Source organism: Ambystoma mexicanum, chromosome 1p (assembly GCF_040938575.1).
Source record: "Ambystoma mexicanum isolate Mex_15411 chromosome 1p, UKY_AmexF1_1, whole genome shotgun sequence".
NCBI lineage: Eukaryota > Metazoa > Chordata > Amphibia > Caudata > Ambystomatidae > Ambystoma > Ambystoma mexicanum.
Window position 1 is genome coordinate 1459333093 of NC_090921.1, and position 23475 is coordinate 1459356567.

General features: G+C 44.9%; 1 protein-coding gene across 3 annotated transcripts in view; it reads left to right on the forward strand.

Moving 5' to 3' along the window:
- The window catches only part of LOC138455382 (polycystin-1-like protein 2), a 900768-nt gene that overhangs the window by 321835 nt on the left and 555458 nt on the right, over positions 1 to 23475 (forward strand). For all 3 annotated transcript variants that reach the window (XM_069607102.1, XM_069607103.1, XM_069607104.1), the window contains 3 exons: positions 7904 to 8049; positions 11566 to 11760; positions 16318 to 16443. In XM_069607102.1, coding sequence (XP_069463203.1) covers positions 7904 to 8049; positions 11566 to 11760; positions 16318 to 16443 — 467 coding nt within the window. The remainder of the gene's footprint in view (positions 1 to 7903; positions 8050 to 11565; positions 11761 to 16317; positions 16444 to 23475) is intronic.

The following is a 23475-nucleotide window of genomic DNA, read 5'->3' on the forward strand; positions in this document are numbered from 1 at the left end:
GATCAGAAATGTAAACCTATTTTAGGATTGGCCCCTTGAGAGGCACATTGTGAATATTTCCAGTTTCTTGGTCTGTTTCCTTTAATTTCCTGATGTTTATCTTTTAATATTCCTCTTGCTGGCATTAGTAGCTAGTTGCTACTTATCAAATGGCTTCCTCAGCCTGGCCAGTTTACCTTGTCTTAATGTTTTTCTGCTTTGTGAGGCGTTTGCCTTTTTGGGTTATTTATGCCTTTTCCTCCTTAGTGGTGGATTACTGGGCTTCAGCTTTTATCAAACTCACCTCAAGTTTGGCAACCTGTCCATGTGGTCTGGTTATTTAATTAATTCCAGTGAGGCATGTGATAACTTCTTTCTTTGAGCATTCCTGTGAACGTATACCTTTTAAATTGGTGCCTGCTCTATTCGTGAAATTTATATTTTTTAATTGGTGCCTTTCCTATTTTTCAATTTTTTCCATGTCAGTATCATGTCTACTTAGAGGGAGGGAGGAAGGTTTTTGAGTTAATTTCGCCTCTTCCTTGCTGTTAACACGGCTAGGTGGTGCCTCACACAAAGACAGTAATTGAGGGGAAGGGAGAGCAACCTTGTTGAGAGGAGGCTGGAAAGAAGCCCCTGAGAACAGACAGACACTTGAATGCAAAGGATCACCGTGTGACCAAAAACAAAATGAAAGCATGTGCTTTCAAACAGGCCTTTGGATTGGCAGGATCATTCTAAAAGACATGCCCATTGGTTTAAAGGGTGCAGGGAGACTAACAATAACAATCTGTGATTTTTCTGTTCTTTTCCAAAGCATTGCTAGTTACCATGCCAACCACATATCCTGATTTCCAAACCCCATTTTCACTCTTATCTGTTAGCAATGCTTTGGCACATAGATGACTAGCACCACAAAATGCACCAAAACCAAAAAAGAAATACAATGGAAAGGCCATACTCTACCAGTATTGCTCCTCGAGGAAAGTCAAATAAGGATGGGTTGATCAACAGCAAGGAGCGCACTCTTCAGGAAATAGGCTCTTAGTTAGGCATAGTACTCTCACTGGAGACCAGATTTGAGATCAGTCTAGCATTATGTCTGACATCTTTTCTTTGCTTGTCAGGCTCTGCATGCCAGCTTTTGCTACGACATGTCTTTTATTTACTGTCACCTGTCTTTCTGTGATATACTAGGACTAGTGAGGTCTTGCCTCTTCTGTCACCAACCCCTCCTACTAGGGATTGACACCAGTGATCTTGCACGCTTTTTATCTTCTTGTTGACCGGCCCACTGACCCCGTGTTCACATTTTCATTGATGGCACTCACTCTATCCTAAATAAAGCTCCTTTAAATCCCTTACTTAATATCAGGCCAGGCCTGTGGGTGCTTGCCCTGAGGAATCCATTCATTGGCAGGTGCTGTTGATAGGTGAAGACTGTGCACAGGGAGTTATAGGGTGGTCATGATGCACGCCGCAGGGACGATCCGCAGGCACGTCTGGCACTCAAATGGAGTGCGATGTAAAAATGGAGTCAGTAAGATGCTGGAGCTCAGGTCAGATATGTAGCTGCACCCAATGCCTTACAAAGCTTCGAGCCTGTTATTTATTTATCCATTTATCATTGCACATGAGTAGTGTTTCCTCAGATAAATATCACTTAACAAGATAATGAAGGCTACTGCACCTTATAGACTTATAGGTAGTTAGGGGGTATTACTGCGACTTCATGCAGTACCATTCGCAAGGTTCTACTAGGTGTTCAGCCGAGGGCAAGTGGGGAGCTAGACATGAGATTTAGCTGACACTAGGGTACTTTCTTATGGGTCAGCAGGCAGCAATCTCTCTTTTGTGTGTGTATACACTAACTGGAGGAGGGAAGGGCAGCTTTACACTCATGGGGCTTCATTACGACCCAGGCGGAAAACCATGGTGCTAATAGCACCATGGTCCATGCCGGTAACTTACCGACTCCGCCATGGAGAAAGGGGGAATTACCACCCCCATTACAAGGTTGGCGGGGCGGTAATTCCCCCAATTCCCCCTTCCTCCATGGCCCTTCCCCATTCCCATTTTGGCCCCATAGGGCTCAATGGGAATGGGGAAGACGCTAAGGGCCTCATTACACGGACGGCGGTAAGGGTTAACGGTCACCGTTAATGGCAACAGTGACCGTTAACCCTTACCGCCGTACTACGAGGTCCCTTAGCGGGTTGGTGCTTTAACGCCTGCTTTTTGCAGGCGTTAAAAACCAACCCGCTAAGGGACCTCGGAGCTAATTACGGCACCGCAAAATTGCGGTGCCGTAATTAGCGCCTTCCCCATTCCCATAGAGCCCTATAGGGCAGAAATGGGAATGGGGAAGGGCAATGGCGGAAGGGGGATTTACCGCCCCACCGACCTTGGAATGGGGCGGTAAATCCCCTTACCGCCAAGGCGGTGCCAGTAATTTACCGGCATGGTCCAGGGTGCTAATAGCACCCTGGATCACCGCCTTCCGTGTAATGAGGCCCTAAGTACGGTACCGCAAATTGCGGTACCGTACTTAGCACCAAGGTCCCTTTGCGGGTCCCTACTTTAACGGCTGGTCTAGACCAGCCGATAAGGTCGGGTCCCGCAAAGGGACCTCGTAATCAGGTGCAAATGGGTTAATGGCGCCGCAGCCTTTTACGGCGCCGTTAACCCATTAGCGCCAGGGTCGTAATGAGGCCCATGTTATCTTTTGTTTTTCAAATTGCTAACCTACTCAGAAGCAATTAGCATCTGCTTTCCTCACTGAGGTTCCAGTTTCTGGAAGGTGGCATTATCCTCTTCCATATTCCTGCCACGGTGGGGGCTCTCAAACCAGTTTGCAAGAAATAGCACAGTGGACAGTTAGCAAAACGAATGCAGGATTATTGAGCCTGTCTAGAATGTCCACAGCAGCTCGAACCAGATAACAGGAAAATGAGCCTGAACGTTCTTAAATCTACAAAATCAGACATAGCCCTACTGCTTGTAACTTATTTATCTGACACGGATGCGACCAACAAAAAATGGACTGGGTGGCACAGAAACTGCACACGATGCATACAACATCCTCCCATGGTCTCAAGACACGTCCCATGGCCCCAAGACACGTCCCATGGCCCCAAGACACGTCCTACATAAAAACGTTACCTTCAAAATAATTGGAGTCATCATTGACCCTGAATGAAGATTTCAGGCGATATGGCTTATTGTAGTTGCAGGGAGTTGAAATAGATCACAGTAAATATTTACATGCCAAACACAAATGCCATCTACAGCCGCCTGAACCTTCTGCTGCTGCTAATTATAGCTAACCTAACCCTTGGGTATAGGATTTCCTTCTGGACACAAACTCCCTGATGCCAACTAGTAGCAAGAAAGACAATGCTGCACAAAATGCAGGTAGTAATGTCCTTACATGATTTTTGGAGACAACAACATCCAGAGGGTTGGGACTATACCTTCCAATCCTCACTGAATAGATTGCATTCCAGAATAAACTTCTTCCTCAAATGCTCTTGACAAAAATAGGGAACATCCATCTCTCGCACCATGCCCCCATTCTTGTAATGTTGATGTTATGCGCTGAGGAGAAATTGAAGGAGAATAGACAATGCTTTGCTGAACGACAGTGACCTCTGATTGGAGCTCTCGCCAGATATGGCAGAGTTCACGGAAATGAATAAAGGAAGCATCCAAGATGAACATGGTCCGTGGATAGCACTGAAAGCCATTTAGTCATATTGCAAGACAAAACAGACAAAAGAGAGAAGATGAGACCAGGCGAGAAAGTGAACGAAAAGCATTGCAATCCTCGTATACCTATGGCAAGGGTAACCAACAGAAAGACAAAATGATACTGCAAGATAAATACAGTTTGTGCTCTGAAGCTTGGATTCCCAGTTAGCGTGAAGGTCAATGGCTACCTGTCAAAGGAAATAGAAATCTGGCATGAAGAAAATAGGAGAACCTTCTATCCCCACCTTTCTTTGACTTAGCCCTGGAACGCTTGGTGATAAAACTCAGAGCAGAAACAGAATATGATGGCAATGCATCGGAAGGCTGGAGATTAAGACTTTAAAGTATGCAGATAATGTTTGAGTGCTCGTGGATCATCCTGAAGAGGCACTCCCAAGTGTATTCCATCTCCCCATGGACTACTGGACTATCTTGGAATGTGAGATATCTGAGAAAAATGGACTCTTATCCCGACATTGCCAGGTATCCGGATCTGATTTGATTTGAGGGGTATTTGCTTCTTCGTTAATGACCCACTGGATATCTAAGCGCTATGGAAACATAAACAGACACTAAAACAATATAGGTCAGAAGGAAACAAGGAAGAAACTAAAATAGAAGGGTATTTAACATTTTCCTAAATGCCGTCATTCATTTCGTTCCTCATTCCTGACTTGGAACCGGGGCAATCTGCTTGACAATAGTAGATCACTTTAAGTATATGGGACTTTTATTCCCAAATTCAATACTGAAGATCGTCTCACTGAATCTCTAGCTCGTTTCACAGATAATCTCTAATGACATGGGTAGATGGCCTTCCCTTGAACTGGGTCTGTGGAGTATATTAACACGCCGAAGATGTTGGTTCTACCGAAGATGACAGTGACAAAACTGCCCATGCTAACAGCGGGAAAGATTTTCTGGTATGCAGTCAATATATCTAAAACATTACATAGTAGTACATTTCAGAGTGGACCCTAATACCGGAAAACAGTGCAAACATTAATTAAATAAATAAAAGGTTGTGTGTACAGGGGTTAAAATGGGTTGGAATGGGGTTAGGGTGGTGTTATAAGGGTAAAACATGTGTGGGCATGTGGTTGGACCCCCAATTTAAAAAAACAAACAAATTCAGTGTTTCTGGTATTTTGTCTCCAATTAAATTTACCATTCTGTAATTTGGGTCGGTAAAATCACCTATAACCGAGACATTGAGAAACTGATGACTCGGAAGAAAAAGCACAAACTGTCACTGAAGTCACTCCAATCCATGGCACCTAAAGGAGTTGTGTGCGTCAGTGAATTGAATATTATTACTCGGCCTCTGTGCTGCATCAGTGGTTTATGCGTTTGCAAGAGGGGCAGAGATGGGTCCGAACTGAGTGAGACTGGAAAGTGAAATGTCCAGTGATGGTACCATTATTCCAGAGTGTACTCAGGAACCAGCAGTTAGTGCCAATCAATCTCCGATATGGGGGATAGATTTGCATTGATTAGTGAGAAGATTCATTATTGCCATGCGTGTTATGGAAAATAAACCGATATGGCAAGACCCCACCTAACCATTAGTCAGAAAACTGCCAAGTTTGGAAGTAGAGGGGTATCTCACACTCTACTAAATTGATAAGAACAATGGCACACGCTAATGGGTCAAAAACGTTGAGTGAGAGTATGATATAGTCTCGTAGCACTGTAACACTGAAACCACCTCCACCTGAAAAGTGAAACGGGGGATCAGGAAGTGTCTCTGTCCGGGCAACAGCGTTACAGTCACCTTTGGAAAAGGTAACACGCAGCACAGGTGTCTTCCATCCTCAAGAATCCAAAAGGCCACCTCAGTGGATAGCAGGGAGTGTTTTGATTGGTGCAGACAGGACCGGAGCACAGACCTCAGTACTGATATTAGCACACAAAAATTAACCAACTCGAACAGTGACATAATAAAGGTGGAAATAAGTCTGCAGGGCAGGGTCACACACCGAAAAAACTGCATTCAGGATACAATGGCGACCAGAAAGAATCTAAATACGACACCTTTCCTGCACAACCCATGCGGGAGGTGCAACACAGAAAAGTGTGCATATGTTCTGCATGGACCATCACGTTGCACAGTAATGATCAGATACCAGGGAAAGAATAAATACCTTCCAGCGACGTGGCATCCCAATGACACACTCAGGGACTCTTCAATGATCTGCCCAAATAACAAGTCTCACTTTCTAGGCCAGACTTTAGGTTGGGAAGGCAATATTGGTTGGCAAATTGGGAATGGGGAATGGGAATGGGAGATATTTATCTAAGTAGATTTCATCAAGGTTTTCTGACAGATTTTGCTGAAAATATATGTGGGGTGGGTTTAGGTTAATAATAAATGTCGGCAGGATAAGGAGAGGTGCAGGGGGTCTTCTGATGAAAATGAAAAAAAAAGATTGCTGCTGCCATATGTTAAAGGGACTAAGTGCCTTTTCCATGTCTATGCCGGTGGCCAAACGAGAGGAGATTCGGGACCAGAGGGCAATGCACCGGTGCCGCAGGTAAGTGGAGTCCCACATTGGAAAAATGAAAAAAAAGGTGCCACCCTGGAAAGGGCCTCGGGCGACTGGGACAGCGGGTGGGGATTCTGTATTGTCGCCCGGTGTTTCAGCTACCTGATTGTTTGAGAGCCCTTCCCAGGTGCGAATGTGAGTGAGGCCCAGGAAATGCACCTGCAGAAACTAACACGGGCCATGCTTTTAGAGTCATGACCCCAGACTCTCCTAATTCCCTGTGTACTGCAGGGACCAGGACACAAACCCTGGGGGGAAAGAAGTCCATTCTGAACGTGTGTGCTGCCGCATATGAATGGGATGTGGCGGGGCAGAATGAAATAGCAAGAGTTAGCCCCAACTTTATTGACAGGGACGGTCTGGCCTACAGGGAACTCTGGAGCTCTCCCAGTGAGCAGTGGTGGACAAGTGGTCCCATATTGCACAAAAGAGGCCCACGGTGCAAAGGCCTACCAGGAAATCGCCTGAGTTTTCTGAAGAGACATGTGGAGACGAGTGCAGCGGTCCGAAAAGAAATAGAGAGACGCAATGCTGCACGCAAAGAATTGGCGGAGTCCGCCAAAGCACTGCTTCTGAGGTGCACCATGGGTGTCATACCAAAGGACCTTGAGGAGACGTGCCCTTGATATTGATCAGGAAGCAAGGGTGGCATTGTCAATATAAAATATCTGCTGCGCAGCCACCTTGCATTCCCCAACATACACAGCTCATCGTGGCCATTGAAGAGGTCAGGCCGTGACTTCTTGCCATGGAGAGGAAAGGTCGGGCTCCGCTTGGAGATCCTTTTCCATCTCCATGGCAGATGCAGAAGCAGCAGAGCAGGCAACTGAGGGGGGTCACGCTAAGGTAAGGAGGCAGGGGAGAAGGGCTCAAGGTTCAGGGGGTGGGGTGGCAGGTACAGGGGAGGCATGAGATGCAGATGAGCAGCGGAAGGTAGGGGTTGGGGGTGAAGGGCTGCTCCTAAGAGGGTGGGCGCATGGAGCACTGAGATTGCCCCGAACTCACGCTTGGATCATGTGAGTCAGGAGAGGTTTGGAGAAACTGATTGACTGACGCACCTACCGAGGTTGCTAACAAGTAAATTCATCACCAGATCATTCTGTATTTTCTATCGGCTTCATTGCTGACATAATATTCTGTGTTTTAAATAAATGAACTTGTTGAATGCAGTAAATTTCTCAACAAATGTTCACTAGCGGCTGGAGAGTGAGGTAAGTCCTGGATATACCCCCTTGGAGTCCCGAGGGATGCTCAAAGAGTAGACCCAGCAGGAATATGAGTGGGTGGGTGGGTGGGTGCTTGTGATCACTGGTGTGCATTCTATAGAACATGCAGCCTGCAGGTATATGCAACGGAGGAGCATGCAGAATGGACGAGCCACATTGCCAATGGTAGATTGATGCATGTAACCACCAAAGTATGTGACGTGGTTTGTTCTGCAACATGTTGCCTCATTGCCCAATTGACTAGGAGGCTCTAACATGCACTCTGCACAGACACATTGTAATCGTACAGGGACCTTCTCCATGGGAAACGTACACATCATCGGCACCATGACCACCCCAATATGTCCGCAGGTATGGGCGTGCATGAAGACTAATGTAGGATATCTCTCTTTCTCGTTCTAGATTCCCAGCTGCATTGCGGCCCCAGCCCTGAGCTTGCAGCTGTATATCTGCCGCTTGGAGAGGAGAAAAATAACTTCATGTTAAACATCACAGTTACTGTTCAGAACAGCTTTGGTGATACTGCCAAGGCGACTGCGACAGTCACGGTAGGTGTATGTGATTGGGCGATTTGCCTCAGGGTCCTGTTAAGGAAGTAATTCCCATGAACTTTGTTTTAGTCTATTCATTCTGCTTATGTTCTAAATGAAATTGACGATGGCGAGGGCGCCCCAAAGAAAGACTTGCACCCCCCTTCCATGTGTCTTCAGGAGCAGTAAATATAGATAGAAATTAGCCTCCATGGTTACTGATGGGCCCTGGGATGAACATTCTAATCCCTACTTGTTCCCAGTGGAGGGTTAAGAACAACCATGTTGCAGCAGTCAAAATATGTCAATACATGGCGAGAGTAACGAGGAAACAAGCCCCACATAGTCATCAGTAACAATGCTAAAAAAAAAAGCATGATTGGAAACGTTACGTAAACTAAGACAATACATTTGACAAGTACCGAGTCTCCAACTTGCCCAGTGCAGGGGTCATTTTGATCCTGTCGTAGAATCCACGAGAAAGACCCTGCCCACATGTGCTTGAATGGCTGAGATCCACTGCAGATTCTCCTCATTATCTTTTTGGACTGGATTTAGGCCTGGGTTTCATTGCTTAACGCCGCTTCAGTTGGATAATCTGAATTGATCTCCCAGGTTCCCGCTACCACGCATTGGCAGAGATCTATAATGGAAGTGGTCACGATAAAACATGGTAACTGTCCTCATAGGGAGTTAACAAAGATATCACAAGCTTTTTTCTAGTCGGAAATAACACACAGGCATTGGTGCGAACACCAGCTGCTCCACCGGCATCAGAATACTGATGCGGCAGAGACTCTGCACGGAGCACCCAAGGAGCGGATTTCCGGCCGGGGTTCCCTCTCAATACAGTGCAGAATGGTGCAGACAGAGGGACAAATCCCAAGAACAATATTTACAGCAGCGAGTATATGAGTGCCATCAACTGTTTAATAATGATACATTATTGTAATATGGTAATTGGAGGATTCTGATTCGTGGAATCCCTGATTAAGGGGAAAACTCAAGTTTACAGGAAGAGCTGGTTCCTTGATTCTGGTCTTCAAGATCCTCCTTTGCTCAGGAAAGTCTTTCTGAGGGTTTGCAGGATGATGCCAGTCTTGTTTCTCAGATTCAGGGCGGAACGGAAGTACATGCCCAAGAGCTTGAAGCTAATGGTAATGTAGACACTCTGCTAGAGGAGGCACCGTGAGGCTGGAGTGCCTACTATAATAATAATGATGTATTCCTTATATAACGCTACGCACACTTAGGTCACAGAGTGCTGAAATAACAGAAGACATTATTGTCCCACAGAGTGGCAACTCAATTTGTCGACCTCGCAAGGATGAAAGGCTGAGTTGACCCTGCTGGGATTCGAACCTGCCACAGCAGACTGTGCACAGATATCAGGGATGAGCGCTTGGCTCACTGTGCTATGACCTGATGTCACGGGGCGACCTTTGGATGAGGACTGTTCTAGGACACCTTCAGTCAGGGGTATGCAACCTGCGGCTCTCCTGATGTTTTGGACTACGACTCCTATGACCCCTCACCATTGATTATGCTAGCTAGGGCTGATAGGATGTGTAGTCCAAAACTTCTGGTGAGCCAAAGTTTGCAGACCTCTGCCTTAGGTGGTCAGCACTCGTAGTGTCCTGTTTCATATAGGGCATGGTACGCTTGAAATGTAATGGCGGAGCACTGCCTTTTCTGGAGTCAGATCAGAGTTGCAATGCACAATACAGGTGGATGGTTAATGGAGTTCAACAGCAGTGATCATGGTTGGTGCACTACTTGCTTTCCCACAAGTGTGGCATTCTGCATGTGCCAGTTCACATAGGCATACAGTGCCATTGTGTGTGAGCCCAGTCACTGGACGGAAGCACCAATATGATAAACAGGTTGCGATGTATTCGCACAGAATTAAACGCTCACATACTCCATGGAACAAAACATCACTGCACCCCCAAGTCGACATGGGGCAGATAGGCAGAAGCAGAAAAGTTTTAAGGGGTAATAAGTTTGTTTGCATAGTTCATTTGCGCCACTGTGGAATATAAGCCTTCTGGAAATATAAAACTCAGCTTATTCTGTAATATTGCTTTCTTTTTTCCTGTGAATGGCTATGAATCCATGTTTTATGTTCCACGTGCCGGGGATTGTATGTTGATGTTCTATGTACAGTGATTTGGTGAAAACGCGATATGACTAACAAGCCATTATAATTTATAGATCATTTATTAGAATGATAAAATCTTGCACCGCAGTTCGCTCTCACATAGCAGGATTGATGCCAGTGTATGAATATAGCACTTTCTTACAAACATCAGAATTCCCTGGGTGACCATCTCAACAGGTCCTGTAGTAGTAATCATGTAGTATGGAAGACAGGTTGCATAGTAGAAGACAGGTTTTATGGAAGATAGATTTTAGGGAAGACGTATCTCAAAGCTGAAGACAGGTCTAATGGAAGAAAGGTCTTATAGAAGACAGATCTCATGGAAGACAGGTGGTGGTTTTGTAGAAGATTGGTCTTATGGAAAGCAGGTATTATTGAATACGGGTCTTTAAGAAGGCACATTTTTATAGAGGACCGGTCGTACAGTAGAAGAAAGGTCTTATGCAAGACAGATGGCATTCAAATCTGTGCAAACCACTGGAAACAATTGCTAGCAGAGCTCTTTGTTGCAAATTCGGTCTGTGCTTATCATCTCCCCCAAACAGCAAACCCCAGGCATGTTTTCAGGATATGCATATGTATATTAAGGAGGAAAAAGTCCATTGCCATGTATTTCAGCTGTGATTATTAAAAACTCGACTGAATTTGACTATTCAACGGGCCAACAAGGCCAGTCCTGCTAATTGTCGAGCACCCATTGCAAAATATATTCAAACAAGAGAAGAACATTACAAGACAGGTTAAAACCTCCATAGATTGCAGCTTTTATGTTCACTGCAAGGCTTGCTGATGAGAACCAAAGGACAGATCAGGGTAATCTCACCAGTGCATTATTTTTGCAGCCCACCACTGCATCTCAAATTCCTTGTGTTCTCGGCTTCTGTGCCTGTGTTTCCCTGTTTCTTTTGGTCTTTTCGTGCTGCAGTTCATCAGGGATGTCCCCCAAACCACTATTTAATTTTAAAAAGGGCTCATTTGCATTGCCACGAAATAAATGCCCTGATAAAATGTCTGTGCCCTCCTTGTACATATTCAGGACATGTATGTATGTATTTATTTATTTATTTCATTTATATAGCGCATATACAACTCTGAGGTATTGACATGGCATTGGCATTGCAAGACAATCATGACAGCATCTGATAGTGACAGGATATACAATCATGATAAAACCTGGCATGACATGGGAAGCATGAAGGCATCGGACAATATGACAGGACAACCATGATAAGCCCTGACACAGTCATTGGCATGACGATTTCTACTTCATATGAGTTGCCCTTGTGCCCACGAGGTTGGCAGCATAATTTTTGGTTTGGAAGGCTCATGGGTTACTAACTAATCAGAGCACACATGTTTTATTTTTCATCCAGGTCAAACCTGAAGATTCAAGCCGTAGCAACCAGACCTTCCTGGAAACTATGTCTGATAGAGTGAACGCGATTCAGAGAGGAGAGAATGCCAGTGCCTCGCTCATCCAACTCTACAAATCTGTGTCTTCAGTGCTGAACCAGGGACACCAAGAAGACATGCTCCACTCACCACTGCAAACCGAAACCAGGAGAGAGGTCTGCACGAAGGCGCGGATGCAGTGCTTAGAATGCAGATGTAGAGCTTTCTGGAAAGGGGTTTAGGAGGTGAAGGTGCAGAGCTACAGTCCTCTCAAGGTGCCACATTCGGGTGTGACAAGGCAGCTTTGGTGCACCATCTTGCAATTGCCAGATCTCATGTAGTTGCAGCTACTTCCTTGACTGCTAATTCACTCAAGAGTGTTCCTTACCTGATGTTTTTTATATAAAATTTATAACTGTCTTAATCAAGAGGTTTAAAGTAAATGAATGCCTAGGTGTAGCTTCTGATCAAATGCTTTAGGTGTAGCAATTTAGGAATAGCTCACAGCTGATTGAACTGGGTTAAGCGCTATTTTTATGCTTTGACGGATGACACAGTTCAACATTGCAGGCTCACTGTTCCAAGTGTCCAGCACTTTTCCCCATGTATGATGTAACACAGTCATACGTGGGCCTTGGTAATCATCATCACATTTCATGAGCCATCATTATGACACTATTAAACAAACCTTGACGCATCCAATCAGCTTACATCCTATTGGAACATTTCATTTGCCTCAGGGAGCGCTATATAAAGGTTTTCAGAGGCTATTGTGAAGCCGGCTGTGATCAACACAAGGCAGGCATAAGGATTTGTGTTTAGCAAACCTTTATTAGGGCTGGTTACATGGGACTGGAGGCTACTCCGCGGGTTCAGTAGATCAAATCTTATCTGGCAAATCGCAAATCAGGCTCCTTGCCCGAGGTCAACAATCAATTCACAGTTACTCTAGGTCCCGAGGGTTTTAAGTGTCACTTGCACTTCTTTCTTGTCTCCATGTTTGGTAGCATTTGGACCTCTGCTTCTTGTCCTCGGTTCTGAGAGACCATTCCCTGGCTCCCTGGGACTACGTGCACCCGCACAATAGAACTGAACGAGGTTAGAGGAAGAGCATAATAGCGGTTGGGAAAGTCCCAGAGCTTCCACTAGTCAGACTAGTAACTTTATTCTGTCCAGAGGGTCCTGGCTCTGTTCCCCAAAGACCCATCCCAACTCTCCTCCTCATCCGGCAGCCACAATCTCGTGCTAAAGGGGCCTTCTCCTGGATCTCTTGTGCTCTCTGTCTCACTCTGGATCTCAGCTTCGTGCCTCCTTAAGGCTTCCCCGTGTACTTGTTCCTCAACACTTCACAATCTCACCCCTGTCAAGTGGTAAGTGTGCTTCTTTGTGACCTTCCACAACTTCTGTGCTATTTGCTCCCAATTTATCTTCACCTCCTATCTCCTCTCCACATTCTCCCATTTTGGCGGTTCATTAAACCTCCAACTGGCTGCCCTCTGCCAATCACCTTATGTCTCCTCCCAGCTCCTCTTTACCACTCGTTCCGTGACCTTTTTCCACCTCCTTCCTCCTCTTCTGAAGGTAGGTAATTGTTACTCACCGAGCCGGAAGGTGTACCTGACCCCAACCTGGATCGCGATGTTTGATGAGCCGTAGAAGTCTCCAGAAACCCAGGTCCCCTGATTTCAAAGAATCAGGCTTCCTCTTAGAGAGGGGCTCTTTTTCACGATGTACCACTCTGCTATTTATGTAAGAACAGACAGAGCAGTCTATAATGCAAAAGAGCGGGATTGAGCGCACCGCCAGATCAATGCTGCAAGAGATACAGAAAAGTTTGAGTATTATGCCTAACTTGTGTTTTTAAATTATTTCTATTTAACACAATAGAGCTGCCGGTACCTGAGATGGTGTATGTGAGTAGATCGGAGAGGGAATCCTGTACCAGTTTCCATAAGGAACACAAAATCCAAATGGTGGATGACAACGACAGGATAAAATAATAAAGTGGGAAGGTTAGTATAGGGAGGACAACCCGAACGGCACGAGGGACGCACTAGGGCCGGGTTGGTGCATGTCCTGGAAAGCGTACATGAATTCACTTCAGTAGAAAAAACAACCAGTCTCCCAGGATTCGAATACAGTTAATCAGGTAGTTGGAGCAAAGGCAATTCCTTAATGTGCAGAACTAGTAGGATGGGACTTATACTTCCAAAAATGTTTCAAATAGAACAGGAAGAAAAAGACCAACAAGGATACACTTACGATAATAGAGAAATTCCCAAGCGTCGCGCTGAAGCAGATCTCAGCAGGTCTTAATCGTAGAGTCGGAACTAAGATGGAAAGCACAGGCGCTAGTGCAAGTGTAAGTTGTATGAGAGCTGGAGTCCAATTTTGAGCGGGAGCGGAGCGCCGCAGAGCCAGTAGAACTGAAGGCTGTGCAGGGAGGCTCCTGTGGGTTTTACGGCAGTAAAGGAAAACTGCACGTAAATAGAAAAGGACGTGGCAACAAGTCCGAAGGCTAATCCAGGTAAGAAGAAATGAGTACAAAGCCAAGGTCTGGTAACGAGAGTTCAAAGTCAATAAGGTTCACGGAGGGTAATCCGAAGAAGGTAAACAGTGCTGTAGGCGGGCTAGGAAAAGGCACATAGTAACGTACAATTAGCAGCAACGAAAGCTTTAAGGAACAGGGGGGCGTGGCTTCCGTGTAAGCGAAGCACGTCGATCAGCTGACTAGCACGTTTACGCGACCTGAACAGTTTCCAAGGCAACTTGTAACAATGCCAAAGCAGATTCCATGGTCGGGAAGTTCTTCGTAAGAAAGCCCTTTGTTGCCGTAGTGTAACAGTAATAAAGTCTATTCCAATTGTTATCCATTAACACATAAAATCAACACATTTTTAAAAAATGACAATTAATCATAGACATGCAAACTGCAGAACATTGTCTAATAAAGCACTTCTTCACTTCATTTAAGATATATTTTTAAAGCTATTTTACATTTTTACTATCCTCTTCGGGTTAGTTCCACTGAGTGGAGCTCTTACGTAGTTAAAAACATCATTTAAAAAGCCTTCCTTGTTGCTTGAAAGATCATTGACATAGCCTCTGCACAGGTCCTAATGTTATTTTTGATGAAAGGCGGCCGAAGACATTTTTTTTCTAAAAAAAAATAAAAATGCATTAGGTCTTCTTCCCTACCCAGACCGCTTGGACAAAGCCTCCCTAAACCTAACCAGCTCATTCTTGCTCTCAGGGGGAGGGCATTTAATCTGACCATTAACATGGTCCTGTGGGCACTCAGGGGATTTCGTTGGACTATGTGACGTTTCTCCCACCCTCTCTTGCCACACTCTCTCCTTCGTCCCCTATCTTTTTCCTCCAACTGCCTCTCTCGCCACTTTTTCCTCTATTTCTGTCTGCCTCCGATCACCTCCTACTTTGATGCTCTCCATACTTGACTGTTTGCCAAGTAAGCATACTGAAGTAGAGAAGGGATTTGAAAGAACTGCTATCTGTCACAAGTGGGACTTTACTCAAGCGCACATTGGTCGAATCTAGGAAGATTCCTCAATGACCCCTTAGAGTAAATCAATCACCCCTCTAGATGGGAAATCGGTCCAGCCTCACAACAAGCTTCAAAAAGAAGTCCACTTGGATTGAGGGAAGAATAAGCACAGATGACAAGCACTTCTCCTAATCAGAGACATGGAAGGAGAGGTAAAGTGAAAAGGAAGAAACTGACCACCCTTCTAACGAGAGTCGCCCGCCTCACAAAGGCCTTATAGCAACGTTAGGGCTCAAATATGTAGGGGAAAGAAGGCTCTTACTAAGCGACACTAGAATGATGCATAGTAACACATGTCACAGAGGTTTTCACAAGATGGCTTCTTGAACAAAAAAGTAATAAAGTTAAAAAAAAGTAATTAATGAGGACAAGTGTATGTGTTGACAGTAAGTAGAGGCCAGTGTCAGTTGAGTAGTGTTGTTGTTGTGTAAGCACCCGGAAGGTCATTGGTCAAAGGATGTTGTCATCTCGTACCACCCTGCCCCTGTCTGGCATCTCTCGCCATTACACACCTGAGTGGAGGTTTTCAGCGACATAATTCTAAGCTATTCACCTAGGAAAGGGAAGTGACTGCCTGTGGGTTCTTTCTCCTGGTATGACAAGTGCCCTCCGTCCCCTGTGCCTGTGATCACTGTATTTTACCCTACCTGGCGGGCAGCTTTGTTCTATGTGGCTGAAATCTGCATAGAGCCCAGTAGGGGTGAGGCATGTTAGACAGGCACACAGGGGAATGTGCAGTCATCCCAAAAAATCTATTGTTGACATTGTTTGCCCCTTTTGTTCTTAACACATTGATACACCTCATGAGCCTTAATTGAGGGTGGTCATTATACTAATAAGCCCCCACCCCTCCATGTGTACAAACCCCTACTAGACAAGTTTTTTAATCACTTTTTTTACACACGTTTTAAGGGAGTTGTACTTATTTTCAGACAATTGTTTCAAATAAACTGGGCAAATTCCTTAACTAGTCAGAAGTCAAGACATGCCTGATAACCGAGCAAATGATATGTTTTGCGAATACGCACTAAACTGTATCCATTTCACTATCAAACCAATGCTTCTCAGAGCATACCAACACTAAGTAGAACAAGGGAACTGACTCCCTCTGGCATGAGATCTCCCGCCATTTCTAGTTAATCTTTGCTCTTTCTTTCTGTGTCCCAAGCTGCGAGAGGCCATGCTGGCGAGTTTGTCTGAGGTGACTGTGACATCCATGGAGACGGCTCTACAGATGTCCGAAGCGCTGAAGGAAATTACTCACAGAAGTGAGGAGCTCTCTTCCTCAGCACAGGTAAGGAGCAACCCTTTGAAACACTGGCCTTTTCTGTGGCACATTTAAGAGATTGTGAGGCGTCCATTTCAGCTATTGGGAGGGAAGTGCCTCAAGACTCTCCTCTTCACCTCCGCCTTCTCCCTCCCCCTCTCGTGCTAAACCCCTCGGTCCCTGAGATTGGTAGCCGAGACCTTATGTGTCCTTCTGGGTCTTGGCGTTCCTCCCAATCGCCTTCAGCCTCCTCCTACTCCCAGCACTTGCCCTTGGACACTCACTGGCTTGTGTTCCCACCCAGGATTGCACTTATTCTGTTTGGCAGGCAACCTCTGCCAGGCACTTACCGGCTCCCGGCCACCCACTCCCTGGCCCTTCCCCCTCTGTGGAATTCCTAGCACTTACCCCTTCCCTTAACCCTTCTATCCCTTGGGACTTGCACAATCTGAATGTTCACAAGGCCTAGTAGCACCGCCTCTATCCTGTTCATCATTATTTTACATTGGCTTTGGTCCCATGTTCCCTCCTCTTGCCCTGCGGGCACTTTGAAACACAATTACTTGCTGTATAAGCACCTTACAAATGCACAATAAAATACATTTAAAAAAAATATATATATCCTACGGGATACACCGGAATTCTCAACTGATGGCACTTTCATTGTTATTAGTCCTTGCCTACTCGTTCCCTCTATCACTTCCCTGAGTATTCTAATCATGCATTCACACCCTTCATTTATTCCTTTTCTGAATCTTTTTCCCCCTTAGATTGCTCTCGCTCTAACCGATATTGTAGCGGCGGGAGTTATGCTCATCTTTAAGCTGCGGGAGATATAGACCTTCGCAGTTTTTATCATGAGAGCAGCCTCACTTATAGGTGTAGTAATGCTTTTCTAAAAAAAAAAGCATTTTTAATCACTGGAGATTTAGATTCTATGGCTGTTTGGTTCCACGTTTTGTGGGAAAACTCTCCTATTGTTCTGAGGGTTTAACTCACATTTAGATCAGCGTCCCGCACTAGGTTTGCTTCATGCTCCGGTTCTCCTTTCAGGCAGTGCAAGATGCAGTTTCCAATGTATGGACATTGGATCCCCCCCCTTCCCTGCACTTTTGCGATCTCAATGTCACCTGCCATATCATCATATCATATTTTTAATGCATATCAAATATGATGCATTTTTTGGCCAAGCTTTTACTGCCACCAATAATAGATAATTGCAGACATTTAAATACCTACATTTTAAGATTAATCAAATAAAGGAAAAATAACAAAGTATGCCTTGGAATATACTCTGAAGGAACATATGACAAAAGAAGAAATAAGGCTTTGCGGGTGACACTCTTGGTTTCCAAGAATTGTCTTGTGGGAATTCTAAGTATGTGGGGTATTTGATTGTTCAATCGTTTTTTCTAGTATATTTTTATTAGATAGGTTTTTGTTGTTCGTCTTATTCCTTAGCTGCCACACTTCATGGAGAAATAATGCAACTTTGAAAGTTGCGCCCTCCTGTATGTCACATATTGGATCAATCGTCATTCCTCCTGTAGACCGTATACCGGTCATTTCATAGTGGCCTTTAACCTCCTTTTCCTGATTGCATGGTGGAATGGACACATCCGTATACCATGGGTGATGTTACCTTTCAGTCAGGTGATAATATTTTATTTTTTTCACCTTTGTAATCCTGCGCCCACTACCAGTGTGCTAGGCCTGGCTGCAAGGAAAGGTCTTCTTTATTCCACTGACTCACGGTTCACCATGCACGGCAGTGGATAACATCTCGATTCCATGGTGGCAGCCCGTGTCTTTTCTTCTCTTCCCAGGATGATGTTTTCACACAGATTCTGACTCAGAAACTGGCCATGTTTGGTGACCCTCTGATGGATGCCTTATCTCCAGGATCTCTGATACTCTGGTCATGTCCTTCCTATCACTTACTGTTGACAATCTCCTTCCCGTATCAATCCACCAAGTGTTTAATCCGGTCACGCGTATCTTAACATTTAGGTTTCCATACGTGTCATTGGATGAGGCATTTGCAATGTCCTCCTGCAAGATGGCGTTCGACCCCGCCTCTGGGCCTTGCATAACATCTCTTCACAGTGCCCTCTCAATACCATCACTCAGAGACATGTCAGTAGACCTGCCATGGCTGCATCAATAGCTCCGTTTGCATATGTAGCAGCGTAAAAGGCAAGTGATCCTTTCACTGACTATCCTTCTGCAACTGCCCAAGCGAGCATGTGATCCACGTGGGGCAACAAGGATCCTTGTTTTTCATGTGCATCCCAGAGGATGGGAAAGTGCCCACGGTTTCTAACTTCATATTATTTATTTAAACTTTGTGTATTTACTTTTAAAAGGCTTTGGAAGGTGATGATAACATTTGATCTGTTTGCATTAACGGTGAGCTTGCGTCCTATACAGTCCTCCTCTGTTGCATGTAATAGCCGTATGAGACTATTCAGAGTGCCTGCCAATGACACTGGGCCATCTGCATAGAGTTTGATCGGGATCTTGGTATCTTAAATGCTGGGGCTGTCATCTGTTACGTCCTTTAGTGTTCCATAGATATCATTAGTGCAGGTTGAAGAGGGCTGAAGCTATCAAACAACCATGCTTCATGCCCCGATTTACATGTATTTGCGTGCTTAGCTCACCATCCAGCCCGAACCTGACCTCCGCTGTGTCGGTATATTGCTGCATGGTTGCTGCTTGCAAAGCGGCATATCACTTGTGTTGTTACAGCTTCCTAAGCGATCTTACTTATCTAAGCTGGTAAGATAGCTCAGTTGTGAAAACAAAATCAAAATATCGAGGCTGAGTACCCCAAAAGGAAATACACCAAACACGGGTTACAAAGGAACATACAAAGTACTTTATTTTATACTGAATCCAGTTACAAAAACAGAGCAAAATCAGATAGCTATCGGCCCTCAGTACAACACAACGAACTCCAGCGTGGTTCAGTGTGTTCAGTGAGAGACGCCGTATATTAGAATGCATTGGCTTTTTATGCACTTTGTGAGCACGATGTCCAGCCCCACTTCAGGTTAATATTCCACTTAATACATCACCGATCTAGGGTTCATGCCAAGTCTCGAACAACCAAATATAATTGGTTTGCTTTTAATACATGTGTCAACAAGCCTATACAGCAACTGTGTAATCTGGGATTTTCCATGTTAGTCTTCTTAAACATTAATACAATGTGGTTACACAAGTGTTCTATGTTGAGTATTTGAATACATTTTTTTTATAGTATAACCGTGAATTAGATTCTTTACACGAGTAATCCCTTATACACAAGTCAACGAAGGACAAGGTCTCAGTTCACGACCTCAACAAGTGTCCTGCAGGCAAGTTACATATTAGCTATGTACAAAGGTCAAGAGGGCCATGGTGTATTTTGGAATGACATCATCCACCATTTTAACTCACAGGGTGACTTTTACAAAGCAAATCCTAAAATGGCAGACTGGCCTAAAATGGCGGCTTACATTGATTTTAAGGTCAGGACCTTGCAACACGGATTCTTTCGCAAGCGACTTTCGAGCAGCTTGGCGTAGGCCAATATACATATATTTATTGCAATAGGAGGCACGATATAATTTCTCTTTTGACAAACCCTCCTTTTGGCCTATGCCAAGTGCTAACATTACTTTGGATCTTCTTGCAAATAACTCCATGCATCATTGTCCATGCACCCTGAATCACTGTCGGAAATATCTATTGCCATTAGGTCATTTGCTAAAATTTCTTTCAACACATATTCTTTGGAAGTTTTATCTGGGGCATACACTTTACACATACCAGGTAGACACTGAATACAGCAACAAACAAACAACAGGATTCCCAAAATAATCAGCAAGACCGAAAGTACCTTCCAACCCCAAGATCGCAAGAAGTCCCAGAACCGAGCGCTAAAATCCCAGTTTCCCTTCGGGAACATGTACTTCTGAACTAAGGACGTGCAGATTCTGTATTGCCTTGAAGATAGTTGGGGAGGGATCTGGGACGAAAACAGAGCAAGCAGACCCCACTAATTTACACACACCACCACGTTCAGCAAGAATGACATCTAATGCCATCCGGTTTTGAAGTGGTACTAGTCTTATCGTCTTCTGTTCTAACGTCATATTATAGAGTATGTCCGTGGTCCGGTTGTTGGTTCTCTCCAGTACTCTCGCTAGTTTTCTAATGTCTTCTGAATTTGCTATCTGCCCCCAAAATGGCACAACTGATTTAGCTAAATCTCCCAAGATTTGTGCTGGAGTATCACCATTCTCGTCCCGCCGCGGACGAGCCTTTGAAACTTCTCTTGTACTAGCTATAAACACCCCAGGTAACAGGATCCCTAAATAACAGGTTCCCTGCCAATCCCTGGGCAACCATGGGAATGCTACATTACCGCAGACAAAGTAGACAGGTTTGCTTACATACAAAAGGTGTGGTTTCCCCAGTCAAATTTGCAACGTTGGCACAACCTAGAAAATCTCCTATTTACTGAGTTCCATTCCTCTGTATGCAAAAGGAAACTGAATCGGGGCTAAGATTTACAGTGTAAGAAGGAGGCATGGCATCCTTATTGCCTATTGGAGCCATCTTAAAGGAAATCAAAGATTGCAAGGGACGAGACAGTCTGTCAGAAGGCCTAATAGAAGCAACGTTAGGTTTACTCCTGTTTGCAAAAAGCGAGCTTCCCAGGGGAGTCAAAACACGTTTCTCAAAACTATTCAAATTGGTGCCATCAAAGTTCCCTGAGATGCTATCATTCCAACGGCCAAAGAACAGTGCTCTAAGAGAAGCATAGCAAGCAGTTGTCAAAGGTAAAGGATGAATATACCAACCTAGCCCCTTATCCCCGGGTTGCGGTAAATGTGAGCAGACCCAACAGTTAGACTTATTAAAAATGGCATGCGTAGCATTCATAAGTTGTAGAGTGTTATTGTGGTACCTTTGTTTATGCTGAGAGTCCCTAGGGGATAGAGTATTCAAATGTACAAAGGGAGTAGGAACAATAGGTGTACTTTCAGTAGGTAACAAAAGTTCTAAACAATGAGTTTCCTCAAGGTAACACAATCCTAATGCAGCGACTACTAAAAACCCAAATATCATTATAAAAATAGAGCAATACATTTTCGGGGCCCAAGCATTTTGTCCATTGTCCCGGTTGGTCACCCCCTTATTTACAAGTCCCATACGAGCGGAAGCAGGCATTGTAGTCTTCAGACGAATACCCCAATGTTCGTTACTGGCGACCTCCTGGTCGAGCGGCTTCTTAGTCCTTCCACAACCCTAGCCAACAGAATCCCCTTTCTCAAATTTGGGCAAAAACAAGCCCTCAATGATCCTTTTCTTCTTCAAATGCACAGCCGAACCGTGCCGTAAGTCTATCAGATGCACAGCAAAACCGTGCCGTAAGTCTATTTTCCTGGACACAAATTGTACCTTACTTTTCCCGGTACTGATTGATCTGGAAACAATATGTCGTCACTTCCTGCTGGAAGCAACGTGTCGGAAATAAGTGACAATGCTGAATTTAAAATAGCAGTTTCCGGATACAAAACCTTTGGAGAGTGGGGAGACAAAATGGCAGCTTCCCCAGGCTCAGAGAGATTCTCCGACACACTCTCAGTGCTATTTACTGCTTTGGGATCATTGGTTGCAGCATTAGCGAGGGGTTCTGTTTCTTCTGTAACGTGTGGCACAGGGTGAGGAAGTTTCTTGACGTGAGACGCGTGGATCCAGTTCTTTCTCCCACAGAACCGCACCGCTGTCTGGGTGACCAACAGGACTTGGAACGGCCCACGCCAGTGAGGCGCAAGGCAGGAGGAGCGCTCAAATGCTTTGACGAGCACCAGCTTCCAGGCCGTATACTATGGCCCGGGCCCTCGCATCGCACAGGTAAAGCTTCTCGTACCTGGTGATAAATCAAATACAGGTTTTTAGTCAACTGGCTGCAATAATCTGAAAGTAATACATTTTCAACATTTCTCAATGAATTGCATTTAGGAAGGTTCCAAATATTGGCAGGTCTCCCCATTACCACCTCAAATGGAGAGAGCCCAGTCTTAGTTTGAGGGGTTGTACGCATGGATAACAACACGATCGGTAAGGCGTCCGGCCATTTTAGTTTGGTGCTGCACATGTCTTAGCAAGCTTTTTCTTAATGATACCGTTGTGTCTTTCTACTAGTCTGGCATTCTGAGCATGTCTCACCGAATGGAACCGTTTGTCAATTCGTAATGCCGTACATATCTGCAGAATTACCATTGTCCGACCAGGTAACTCTTGGTAGCCCGAACCGCGGGAAGTATTCCCTTAACATGATTTTTGCAGTTGTCATGGCTGTAGCATCTTTAACAGGGAAAGCCTCAACCCATTTACTAAAAGCGCAGATAACCACCAGCACATATTTTTTATTATCACATTGTCCCATTTCAATAAAGTCAAAGTGGATCACTTCGAAGGGGACAGAGGGTGGCCCAAAACTTCCCCTTGGAGTTACTGTCCCCTTTCCCACATTGTGTTGTAGGCAAATCATGCAATCCTGGATGTAGCACTGGGCAATTTTTGAAATTTTGTCATTTACCCAAACCTTCTCTAACATTTTTGTCATCTTCTGGGCACATACATGCGTAGGACCCTGGGCCATGATGACCATCATCATTACATACGCGTCTGGGAGTAGCCATTTCCCTTCCACCATATCCACCCAACACCGGTCATCATCAAGTTTCCCCAAGCCTTCAGCCCACCTTTGGATTCTTCTAACGCGGCATCAGCTTGGATATCCCGTACAGACCCAACACCGTCATCCATTGAATAAGCATTTACAATCTCCCTTGAAACGTACATCTCTGTAAGGAGATCGGTAGCAGTTTGTTTAGCTATCTGATCAGCGAAAGCATTCCCTTTCCCCATATCATCTGTAACCCTTCGATGTGCTGCACATTTCATAACTGCTAACTGAGTAGGGAGCGCAAGGGCTGAGAGTAGTTGTACTATTAAGGAGCCATGTTGGATTTTGGTGCCATGTGAAGTTAGGAACCC